At 52.4% G+C, this 13,167-nt stretch overlaps 1 protein-coding gene across 3 annotated transcripts in view; it reads right to left on the minus strand.

Annotated features, from left to right (window-relative positions):
- Positions 1 to 13,167, minus strand: part of lpar2a (lysophosphatidic acid receptor 2a) — a 63,029-nt gene that overhangs the window by 17,743 nt on the left and 32,119 nt on the right. For 2 of the 3 annotated variants that reach the window (XM_052042103.1, XM_052042101.1), the window contains exon 3: positions 11,366 to 12,129. In XM_052042103.1, the coding sequence (XP_051898063.1) occupies positions 11,366 to 12,095 (730 nt within the window). In that variant the 5' untranslated portion in view covers positions 12,096 to 12,129. The remainder of the gene's footprint in view (positions 1 to 11,365; positions 12,130 to 13,167) is intronic. The other variant, XM_052042102.1, reaches the window with a different exon arrangement.

Consider the following 13,167-nt stretch of genomic DNA (forward strand, 5'->3'; position numbering starts at 1 on the left):
AACTCCACACTCTCAGCACCTGAGTTCAGGACTGAACCAGATCTCTGGCAGTGTGAGGCAGCAGCACTACCCGCTGCACCACACGGACGTAGGAAACCCATGGCATTGCCGGGAGAAGCCAGTTATCATCATACCACGTCTGTAACAGGCCCTTCAGCCCATCACATCTATGCTAGCCAACAGGCACCAATCTATACCCTTCCAGCACTCTGCACGTTGGCAGTTCAAGTGGTTTACCCAAAAACCAGGTGTTGTGATGGTCCCTGCCTCCACACACCCTCAGGCAATGCATTCCAGGGTTCAACCCTCTCTGCCCATCCAACCCCCTGCCCCTTACCTTAAACCTCCGCAGGGGAAGTTTCTCACTACCTACCCCATCTATGCCCTCTCAGTCAGGGCCCCCTCAGGCTTCTCTGCTCTAAAGAAAACGAACACAGCCGATCCCATCATAGCTCCATCCAGGAAACATCCCGGTGAATCTCCTCTGCACCATCTCCGGCGCAATCACATCCGTCCTAGACTATGGCCGGGCTGCAGCAAGGAACGCAGGAGCTGAGACGTCACGTTGGGGCTCGATAAAACGTCGGCTGGGCCACACTTGGAGCACTGCATGCAGTTCGGGTGGGCACACTGCAGGAAGGACGTGGCCGCGCTCGACGGGGTGCAGAGAACTTCCATCAGGACATTGCCTGGATTGAAGAATTGTGGTTACACGGAGAGACTGCAGAGGTGCGGTTTTGTTTTCCCTGGAGCAGAGAAGACTGTGGGGGGACCTTGCAGAGGTACGTAAAATCATGAGGAGAAGGTAGGCAGAAAAAATCTTTCTCCTGTGGCGAGTGTGTCAAAGACAAGAGGGCAGGGGTTTAAGGTGAGAGTGAGGAGGTGTAGAGGGGACGTTTTCCACACAGGATGTTTGGAGTCTGGAACATGCTGCCTGAAGCAGCGGTGGAGACAAACTCTCCTAACGTTTCAGAATCTAAATTAGTACTTGAATTGCCGAGGCATAGAAGGTAATAGAGTGAATGTAGGTACAGCGGATAGCATGGACCAGCTGGGCCGAAGGGCCTGTCTCTGTGCTGTACCACTCCGACTCTGGAACTGTTTACGACAGTCCAGCTGTGGCTAAGCCGATGTTTTATAAACATTGCCTTTATTTTCTATTCTGTGGTGGGTGAAGGCAACTATCCTGTGTACCTCCTTCACCACCCTATCTGCTGCTGTTGGCCGAGACGTAAACATTGTCTGGAACAGGAGGGAGACGCTCCCCTCTCTTCTCACCTTCCACAGCCAGCCACATGGCTGAAATTATCTCGCCCAAGTGCTGCTCCCTCCAGACGCCATCGGGTTCCTCGCCTGCATCTTGTGCCCAAGCTGGAGCTGACCCCACAACTTCCAGACCGAGCCCCACTGAACTAATCGAGCCCCACACAAGGGTTTACAAGTTGTGGTGTGTACAGTAAAACAAGCACACCCCGTCAGCTCCAGAGTTTTACAGCAACAGTTGTTTGGTAAAACAAGACTTCACCCTTTCCTTCCAACCAATTGCTTTTCAGCTACAAATAAACAGAAACAAATTAAAGGCAGAAATTAAAGTTAAAGTAATTACACCCACAGCCTCGAAATACACTTCCAGCTTTCACCCTGGAACAAGGGGACAGAAACTGATGGGAGCACTGGGGCCCAGGCTGGGAGACAGTCACCGGCTCGGAGACGGTCGCTGGGGCCCAGGCTGGGAGACGGTCGCTGGGGACCTGGCTGGGAGACAGTCACCGGCTGGGAGACGGTCGCTGGGGACCTGGCTGGGAGACGGTCGCTGGGGACCTGGCTGGGAGACGGTCGCTGGGGACCTGGCTGGGAGACGGTCGCTGGGGACCTGGCTGGGAGACGGTCGCTGGGGACCTGGCTGGGAGACGGTCGCTGGGGACCTGGCTGGGAGACGGTCGCTGGGGACCTGGCTGGGAGACGGTCGCTGGGGACCTGGCTGGGAGACGGTCGCTGGGGACCTGGCTGGGAGACGGTCGCTGGGGACCTGGCTGGGAGACGGTCGCTGGGGACCTGGCTGGGAGACGGTCGCTGGGGACCTGGCTGGGAGACGGTCGCTGGGGACCTGGCTGGGAGACGGTCGCTGGGGACCTGGCTGGGAGACGGTCGCTGGGGACCTGGCTGGGAGACGGTCGCTGGGGACCTGGCTGGGAGACTGTCGCTGGGGACCTGGCTGGAAGACTGTCACTGGCTGGGAGACGGTCGCTGGGGACCTGGCTGAGAGACTGTCACTGGCAGAGCTGCAGACTCTTAGCCCAGCCCAGCTATCACAGAGGTGGACAGGGAGGCTGGGGAGCTGCTCATCACACCCGGCAGCCTGTCCTGCCACTCAGTCTCGTCGTGCTTGGTCTGGACCACAACCTACCAGTTCCATGTCCTTTGACGACTTTGCCCAAGAGAAAACTCGAGTTAACCCCCAGCTTCCCTGGATTAGGGGGTGGAGACTGGAACATCAAACTACTGCCCGTGTCTGGAAAAGTGCTCCCTGGTTACTGCAACAAAGCCTCAGTGGGTCGTGCCCCAGGGTTCAGCACTTCCCCACCTGAGGACATGCCTTCTCCTGATTCACCCACCTCTCTTCCTAATGTTTTAATCTTGCAAAAAGAGAACTTACAAATTGGGCAGTCAAGTGTCAACTGAACATTGGTGCAGTAACTGAAGAGCGATGGACGTTGGGAGGGAAGGCAGCCGACCTTACATCAACAGTGGGTGCAAGGTCAAACACACCTCGGGCTAACAAGTCAACTCATCGTTAACAGCAGCATCGCAGCTCAGCAAAGTTATTAAAAAATCGTACAAAGCATTGGGTAGAATGTAGAGGAAGGTTAAACGTGTAGCGGACCGGGTTGGGCCACACTTGGGCTCAGTTCTGGGTCAGTGCTGTTACATGGACACAAGGCAGCACCAGCAGATTGTTTACAGCTTCTGGCACAGATCGAGCAGGCTGCAGCTTGTTTTCCTTGGAAAAGGATAAAGATAGCTGAGTGTTTTCCCATCTTCCAGAATGAAAGACCTGTTTGTTCAGTCTCAGTAAAACAAGCGGGGCCCTTGCCATAACCACCCACCAAATCCTTTCAGAGAGCTGGGACAGTCCCAGTGATTCCCACTTCTGCCACAGCCCAGCGCACCAGGATCCATGTTGTGAACTGTGAATTCAACTACCTCGATGTTCTTCAAGTTTCACAGACTTCCTGTAATGTTTGGCTGCTTCAGCCCTCCCCACATCGGGGGCTGGGGGCAGTGACTGAGCTGGAGATGGACGGGGCAGCGGTGGCACTGGTTCCACACAGGAGAGTGGCACAGATACACCGCAGTTCCCAACAAATCCAGGAGGAAAATGAGGGATTCCTCCACTTACAACAGGCCAGCAAACTCTCTGCTACAGGAATGCCCAAGGGAAATGATGGAGATACTTTATGAGGAAACTAGACAAGTACTGAAGGCACCAGGAGCTGAGAGATCGTCTGCAGCGATATCGGGCACTGGGGGAGACCCCCGACTGGGGGTAGTTGGGGGGGGCCGGCACTGGGAAACCACAGCCACCGTTCTGGTCTCTGGTGTAAAGAGGGATGTCACGACATTGGAAGCAGTTTGGAGAAGGAGGAGCCGTTACACCAGGCAAGGTGGGACAGGCTGGGATATGTTGGAGGGGAGGGGAGTGTGGAATCACCTGGGGTTGTTGACAGGGGGACCTGGAGAGCATGTTGTGTTTTGGGAAGAAGCCAGAACTGGGGGGTCACCATTTAAAAGTAACCGGTTGGCTAATTCCTCTCTCCGAGAGCTGCAAGTACTTGGAACCTGTCCAAAGGGCAGTGGGAGCAGGGCCTTTGAACATGTTTAAGGCAGGAGTAGGTACCCAAGGGGGTGAGAGGTTGCTGAGGGTCGGCTGGAGCGTCGAGTGGGGTTATGAGCAGACCTGGTGTCGGTCTGGAGTGAGGATACAGGAGAACGAACAGCAGAGTTAGGCCCAACGCCGCACCCTTGGGATGTTGCCTGGGCTCGAGTTACAGGGGGAGGTCGGGTGGGTTAGGACTTTACCCCTCGGCATGTAGGAGACTGAGGGGTGACCTTACGGAGGTGTATAAAATAATGAGGGGAAGAGATAGGGTGAATGCACACAGTCTGTTTCCCAGGGAAAGGGGAACTAAAAACTAGGGGCATTGACTTAGGGCGAGAGGGGAAAGACTTAAAAGGGACTCGAGGGGAATCTTCTTCACACCAAGGGTGGTGAGTATATGGAACGAGCCGTCAGAGGAAGTGGTTGAGGCAGGAACAATAACGACATTTAAAAGACATCTGGATAAGTACATGGATAGGAGGGGTTTAAAGGGATATCAGCCAAACACGGGCAAATGGGACTAGCTTGGTCAACACCATGGTCGGCATTGATGAGTTGGGCCGAAGGGCCTGTTGCTGTGCTGTACCACTATGACTCAATGACAATAGATTCTTCCTGGCCAACAAAGGACACCGCGCAGACTGGCAATGTGCCCAACACTTTCTGAACTTGCTGCAGTTCACATTGCCAGAGTGATGATCCAAATACAGTTCACATTCTTCACTGAACACCCACCAGAACACTTGGGGACCCCCACAGCCCACCACTCCCTCAGAAGTGAGCCTGCCTCAGTGACAGTAACCTCACCACCCTGACATTAACCAACAACAGCTCCTTGTCGGGCAGAGCCACACTGCCAACACCCTCCCTGGGATTGTACATTGCCTTGGCTCTGGTCCCCACGCTCAGTGAGCTCGTCCTCTCCCTCCCAGTGAGTGGTGTGCAATTAACAGGAATAAGTTGACCACAGAGACACTAACTACTAAATTCGAGGCTCATTGTGTTTGAATGGCAAGGGGAAATCCTGCTGTGCACAGCTGTTTCCCGCAACATCTTCAAAAGGAAAGTACCAGAGGGCAGAGGACAGGAATGTGGGGGATCTGCTTTCACACATCCACCTGAAGGCTGCCCACTCGCATGCAATGCTTCACAGCAAGGAAGATGTCTTTCCAGTGTTGACACAGCTGAGTTCGAGGAAGTGAAGTGATCATTTGCACTCAGCAAAGTTCCACAAATAGCAATGAGATCATGGTTACTGCAAAGTCTGAGATAAATACTGACTGAGAAATCAGAACAACTCCCCAGCTCTCCACAGTGGCAAGTGGGGCCATTGTTGCATCCAATCAGACAGGGGTACCTTGGTTTACAGGCTCACTCCCCAAACACTGCTACCCCAGTAATGTCTCACTCCCAGTTGTGTTATCCGAGCACTTCCAGCACTGCTTGTTCCTCACTGATGTACACAGAGAGGAAGCGTTACTAAAAATACACTGTGTGGAGAGGTTGTTGTCCCACATGGAGCCCAGAGAATTGTAAAGGCCTTATTAAAAGTCTTAAGTAGTAACCTCTGCCCAAACAAACACCAACCACTGTTGTATTTTGCTTCACTGTTCTGACAACGGTCACTCTGCAGCCCAAATCCTGGGTACTGTCAGGGTGAGACACTGAAGGAGTTGCAAGATGTTTGTGTGGGTGCAGACGTAGCCCAGTGTGGGTTCCAGCTGGGATAGCTCTGGGCTGCTGAATACGTTCCACACACAGTAAAACAGTTAGTGCCCCAGGACAAACCTTGAAGAGTTGCAGCTCAAGTGCAGATCTGGAGGTGGTCAGAAGTACCCAGTTATTTCGGGTAATCCCACGTCCGAGCTCTTGATTCACAACCACAAAGGACACAGCTCTGCAAGGCTAATCCAGGCACTTCTTAAATGTGTATGAGTTTCAGTGCTCGGTCTCTTGTTCCAAAGGAAATAAACTCCAGTTGAAACCTGCCTCTTTATAAGCAACACATTCTGGTCCCTGCAACATCATGGTACGGGACCACGGGACTGGGCTGGGGGGGGGAACCGCGAGCCTGTTCCGACATTCCCAGCTAGTCTTTTCCCTGCACTAACTTCATAGTCCTGATCCCCTTCATATCTGAAAATCTATTGATCTGGGTATTGAACCTTCTCAGTGCCGGAGCCTCCAGAGCCCTGGTGGAGGGAATCCTAAAGGCTCAACACACTCCACATGGAGAAACTCCTTCCCATTTCAGCCATTGCTGGGTTCCAGCCCCACAGCCAGGGAACACACCAGCCCCACATCTGCCCTGCCAAGTCCTGGAACTGGTCTGTATCATTCACCTGGATCACCATTCATCCCTCTGAGCTTGGGCGTGGGCCCAGCCTGCTGACAGCCTTCTCACATGACAAACCCACAAACCCACCAGGAGGGGGCAGCTGAGGAGGGGCTGAGCGACGACTTCCCGCAGCAGACACCAGAGACTCTGTGGTCACCACAGTCGGACCGAACACGTCCATGGCCGCAGTATCTCTGAGATAAGGGGGTGGACCTGTGTCCACAGACCCCTCTGTCGTCACCACAGTCGGACTGAAGATGTCCATGGCCACAGTATCTCTGAGATAAAGGGGTAGATCTGTGACTGGGAAACGGGCAGGGAGCAGCACAGACACCATACATGGCCCCCTCCTCCTCACCAAAGCCTTTGACTGCACTAAACCCTCCTCAAATCCAGCTGCCCACCTGCTCCTCGACAGTGTGCAGGCCGCGGTACCAACCAACAGCTCTGCTCCAGAACCTTCCCAGTGACAACCAGCATCCAACAGGGATACGTCACTGCCCCAATAACTTTCTCACCTCCAAACCTCACAGGAGTGGAGCCCATCTTCAGAGTTAATGGGAAGCCATTTAACCTCCGCCGATTGCTCGCCACAACCTCAGTCACTGAGCTGCAGCAAGCAGGTGACACTCGTGTTTACACACACTCCACGGCTGAACTTCAGCCACTGTCCGCACTGTCACTGAAGCACTCGAAGGTCCCCCGCTGCTCTGCCGCTCCCGCACCACACAACCCGCTGAAAACGAAGGTTCATGACGAGACCCTGGAAAACATGGCCAACTTCCCATGTACTGGGAGCCTCCGCTTGGCAAAGGCAGAGCTTGACAATGGAATGAGCACTGCTTTGATGCACAAGCACTGACTTTGGTATTTGAAGATCAATACCTCAGGCCTGGTGCAAAGCTCATGGTCTACTGGGCAGCAACGATCCCTGCCCCCTGAGAACTGACGACCTACAGCAGGCAGCTCAATACATTGGAAAGATTCTATCTAGCTCCACAAAATCCTCCTAATTCACTGGACAGACCAGCAACCCAGCATCAGTTTCATTTCCCAAGCCAACACCCCCATCACTAAGGCCCAAATTATACTTAGTTGGCTGCTTTGGGCAGACCACATCATTTATACACCCAACCCCAGACTCCTGAAACAGATACCCTGTTCCAACCTGTGTCTTGGGAAGAGACAACTAGGAGAGGGGAAAAGATGCAGTGATGTGCTAAAAGCCTTCCTGAAGAAATGCAACTGTCAGTGATCCATGTACAAGGGCACCCAGCTCCCTTGGAACACAAACACCTTCCCATCTCACCAATTTAGAAACTAGCTCGCATTTCTATTCTTTCTTCCAAAGTCGAAAACCTCATGTTTTTCACATCATGACCCATCCGCCATGTCCTTGCCCTGCCTAAGTCCGCCTGAAGGCTCTCTGCATGCTCCTCACAACCCACACTGGCACTTAGCCATCAGCGAACTTGTACACATCACACTTGATCCCCTCATCCACATCAAGAATGTAGACCATGAACAGTTGGGGTCTCAGCACAGATCCCAAGCACACCCCACTGACTACAGCTTCCCAACCCAAAAGGAACCCATTTCTCCTGTTTTCGAGCCACTAATCCATTCTCAATCCACATCAGAACTTTATCTGCAGCTCAAATCTTGTGTAATAATCTGTTGGAAGGCACCTTTTCAATACACCCGCTTCTGTTCTTACAACCTCATAGAAAACAGACTTGTCAAACATGATTTCCTTTCATAAATCCACGCTGACTCTGCCCAAACCTATTATTATTTTTTAAGTGCCTTGTTGGCACTTCCTGAAGAATAGATGCCAGGAATTTCCCTGTTCCTGACATTAGGTTATCTGATCTACAAATCCCCATTTTCTCTCTCCTTGTTTAAATAGAGCGGTTACATTTACTATCCTCCAATCTGTAGGAGCTGTTCTAGAACCCATGGCAACCAGTACATCCAGCTCCACTGCCACCTCCTTCAGACCCCCAAGGACACAGGTCATGGAGCTCCTCAGTCCCATTCATTACTTCAAACACTAATTTGTTATTCATGCTAATTTCTTTGAACTCCTCACTTTCCCAGATCAAATCCCTTGCCCACAAACTTTCTTCTCACCAATCCCGTGATCAATGCTGCATCACCGGCTGCTGCTTCATCGTGGCTCCAATTAAATCCAAATCATTGACAGCACACAACAACGAGCAGAGACCTGGAGCTAACCCTGCAGAACCCCGCCTCAGCCTTCCAGTCACTCAAAGCTCGGTTGATCAATGCTCTTTGCTTCTCTCATCAGTTTGTCACGTGGGATCTTCCCAAACGCCTGCTAAACTCCCACGTACATTACTTCACATACACTCCCCTCCACAGTCCTCATTGTCACCGCCCCAATCAAATTAGTTCGGCGTGACCTTTTCTTTAACAAATCGTGCTGACTGTCCTTGATTTGAAGTGATTATTTAGACTGATCTTCAGATGTTTTCCCAGTATTATTCTATCACCGAGGTCAGGAGGAGTTGCCCAGTCTAACCCCATCCTCGTTACACACTGGAACAAATCAGCAGCGTCACGGGTCCCGAGGCAGGACCTGACCATGTTGGCAGAGCCAGCGTCAATTCCTCTCTCGTTTGTTGCCATTCACATCTTCAAAAGGCCCTGGACTCCTCACATTTCCCCTCATGCCGATGTTTCACTCTTCCTCCTTCAATCATGCCCTCTTGCTTGAAGACGGTCACGGCGTTCAATACTCTTCTTCACAATCCAAGTTCAAATACACCAAGGTCACTATTTCCCCTCAAAGTGCATCACTTGGCACTTACCAGGGTTAAATTCCATCTGCCACAGCTGTGTCCACATGCTGCTGACTGTTACCACCTCCCTCACTATCAACTCCACTGCCAATATTCACGTCCCCTACAAACTTCCCAGCCGTGCCTCCTACACTCCCATCCAAGTGTAAGGGTCCCAGCACTGATCCGCCCGCGTGGCCACGCGCTTACAATCACAAAAACAACCCTGCACCACCACCCTCTGCTTCCTGTCACCAAGCCAATTTTGGGTCCAATCTGCCAACTTGCCTGGATCCCAAAGGCTCTGATGTGTTGAACGAGACTCCCATGTGGGACCTTGTCAAAGGCCTGAAGTCCACATGGACACAACTGCACTGCCCCCATCAATGTATTCTGGCAGCACTTTAAAAAATACAATCAACTTAGTCAGACAGAATATCCCCCTAACAAACCCATGCCAACTATCTTTGTTTACATGCAAATTAATCCCATCCCTCAAACATTTTTTCAATCGCTCCCCACCACCAACATCCAACTCACTGGTCTGTAGTTACCAGACTTCACCCTGAAGCCCTTTTTGAATAAAGGCACCTCATCTGGGACCCATAGATATCTAAAAATCTCTAATCAGACCTGCAGCAACCTCCTTCCTGGCCTGGGCAAGGAGGGGGTGTGGATGCATGGGGGCGGATGTGTGTGGGAGGGGCAGAGGTATTTCGGAGAGCTGCAGTGGGATTTGAGTGGGGGGCTGGTGTGGATTTACTGAAGCCACGTGATCAGGGATTGTTCCTTCAGAATCCATCAGTCTGGCGCTCCGTTGTTCCACACTGATCCACGGCAATGACTTACACAGACATGTACTGGTTACTGGAGAATGGCTCACTGCCACACCTACATTACGAAACCAGGCAGGGCAAGAGTCGCAGCCCCACTGGTGAGCAAACCTCCCTCCAGCCTCTCCCAGCTGCAGTGTGGTCAGGAGCCACTGACTGCAGCTCCCAATCTCACCGGCATTTTTGGTGAACCACCTCATCAGTTGGGACGTGCAGGGAGGGAGGTCGTTACCCAGCACAATCAAACTCAGAACCGTCACAAAGTCGAAGTCCGTCCACAGCCCCTCCCCACCTCCCCCAAGGATCAGAGCACGAGTAACGACACATTACACAGAGTGCTGGGGGAACTCAGCAGGTCAGGCAGCATCCATGGAGGGAAATAAACAGTCGACGTCTGGGCCGAGACCCTTCATCAGGACTGGAAGGGAAGAGGGCAGAAGCCAGAATAAGGTGGTGGGGGAAGGGGGAGGAGCGCACACAGGCAGGAGACAGGTGAGTTCAGGTGATAGGTGGGTCCAGGTGAGGGGGGAAGGTAGGTGGACTGGGGAGGGGGAGGAGATGTAATAAGCTGAGAGGTGATACAGAGAAGAGGCAAAGGGCTGAAGAAGGAGAAATCCGTTAGGAGAGGGCAGTGGACCACAGGATAAAGGATTGGGGGGGGGGGGGGAGGGAGGAGATGGGCAGGTCATCAAGACGGGGGAAGGGAGCCAAAGGAATAAGGGAAGACAAAGGAGTGGGGGGGGGGGGGGGGAAGAGAGAAAGTGAAGGGGTGGGGTTACCAGAAGTTAGAGAAATCGATGTTGTTGAGGCTATCAGGTTGGAACCTCCCAAGGCAGAACGAGAGGTGTTAACAACACAGGCAGGAAGTCCAGACACAGCCTGGCACTCCTCAACAGATCTGTTCACGACGGAGGTTGCAAAATCCACCAAAAGATTTTGGCAGCTGAGAGAGTGGAGTGGAACATGTCTACCACCATGTCATGCACGTGTTTGGGTTAAACATCTGCACACTCAGTGCACAGACAGTCGTAACGGCAACTTGCCCTTCCCCACCTTACTGACAGACACAGACAGAAATTCACATCCTGTGGATCACCACAGCTTCACAGCCCAATGACATTTCAGCAAATTCTCCCACATGGCTTCGACTCACCTTTCCCCAGTTTCTCTCACCTGGGACTTTCCTGCCTTTGCCCCAAACCCTCTGGTAACTCACAGTGCCGATCTCAGGGTCTGGGCCCTTTCTTTTCTTTACTTATTTTTCTAGGGTTTGCAGATTGGTTGGGATCCCAGAACTGGCCATGACTACCAGAGAACGCAGCAGACACTACTACACTCAGAGGTAGAAAGCAGAACAATACATTTCAGGACAAGCCTGAGGGATAATGGATTCCCTGAGGGGGAGGGGGTTGGGGATGGGGAAAGGGGAGGTTCGCGATACAGGTGTGGAGGTGTGTGCACAACGTAAACACTCAGTGTGACCCATCTCTGTAAAGAATGGAAGACTCACTCAGAATGATGACCACAGTCTTCATGAGGTTCATCATGGTCTCCTTGTGTCTGGAATGAAAGGTATGCTGGGACATCCTCTGCACCTTGTGTTGGACGTAGCAGAAGATGCGCATGTACACCAGCAGCATGACACAGAAAATGACCAGGTTGGAGATGGCCCAGAAGACCAGGTAGCTGCGGCTGTAGAGAGGAGCCATCTGAGAGCAGGTGCCCAGGCTGCACACGCAGTTCCAGCCCATTTGGGGGATCAGCCCCATGAGGATGGCAGTGACCCAGATACAGACGATGAGGAAAGTCACTCGCTGGTTGCTCATGTTGCTGTGTAGCTGCATCTGGAAGACCGTCTGGTGACGCTCCACAGCGACAGCCAGGAGGTTGGCGACAGAGGCTGTCAGGCTGGTGTCGATCAGCCCCTGCCGCAGGAACCACGTGTGCACCGTCAGCTCTGCGGTGCGAGGGCCAGTGTGGAACATGAGGTACATGTAGGCGACACCAGAGAAGAAATCCGTTGCAGCCAGGTTGGCCAGCAGGTAGAAGATGGGTTGGTGGAAGCGGCGGTTGAGGACAATGGCTGCGATAACCAGCGCGTTGGCCAGTATGACTATCACACATACCAGCAGGCCCAGGGTAACCACCAGCACGTCCTTTGTCCGCCAGTTGTGACTCAGTTCTTTGCCGGCTGATTGGTAGAAGAAGGGGATGGTCTGGTTGTAGTGGCAGTCTCCCATGGCTCCTTCCCTCTCGGCTGGGATCAGCTTCTACCTGAAATACAAACAGTGTCAGGTCCACACTAATCACCACAGCTCACCGCACAAGGTGTGAACCCCTGGTCTGGGACAGAACACTTCCATACCAGTTCACTCTCTCCGACATCAGTGGTGGGGGAACTATTGGAAAAGAAGTTTTGAAGAGAATGAGATTGATCAGGAATAGTCCGTGAGACTTTGTTAAGGGGAAATCCTGTTGGACCAATTTGATTAAATGCGTTGAGTGTGTCAATGTGATGTAGTTGTAGTCAATATGAACTTCAGCAAGGCCCTTGATGGGTCCCACATGGGAGACTGGTCCAAAAGGGGCAATTTGACAAACTAGATCTGAAATTGTCTGAGTCAGAGGGTGATGGTGAATGGCTGTTTTGTGATTGGAAGCCTGTGCCCGGTAATATCCCACAGAGGTCGGTGCTGGGCCCCTTTCTGTTTGTTATATACATCAATTACATGGATATAGATGCAGGAGGCATGATCAGTAAGTTTGCATTCAACACTAAAATTAGTGCGGTGTTGATTGTGAGGAGGGTGGACTTCAGCTATGGAATGAGTTTGATGAGATGGGGAGGGAAATCCTGAAACAGGTAAGGTGATGCATGTTGGAAGGTTGGGCTGGATCCCGGGAACATCGAGGAACAGACACACCTTGGTGTGCAACTCTTAGGATCCCTGAAGGCAGTGGGGCAGGTCGATAAGGTGAAGAAGTCGTACAGAGTATTTGCCTTCATTAGCTGGGACATAGGATGTAAGAGCAGGAAGGTTATGGTACAACTTTATAAAACATTGGTTAGGCCACAGATGGAGTACTGCACCCAGTTCTGGTCACCACACTGCAGGAAGGATGTGACTGCACTGGAGAGGGTGCAGAGGAGATTCCCAGGATGTTGCCAGGGATGAAGTGCTTCAGTTGTGAGGTGAGGCTGGAGCAACAACGGTCCTGATGCAGGGTTTCGACCCAAAATGCCCACAACTCCCCTCCTCCACAGATGCTGCTCGACCTGCTGAGTTCCTCCAGCAGATTGTTTGTTGCTCC

This window comes from Pristis pectinata, chromosome 31 (genome assembly GCF_009764475.1).
Source record: "Pristis pectinata isolate sPriPec2 chromosome 31, sPriPec2.1.pri, whole genome shotgun sequence".
In the NCBI taxonomy this organism is placed as follows: Eukaryota; Metazoa; Chordata; class Chondrichthyes; order Rhinopristiformes; family Pristidae; genus Pristis; species Pristis pectinata.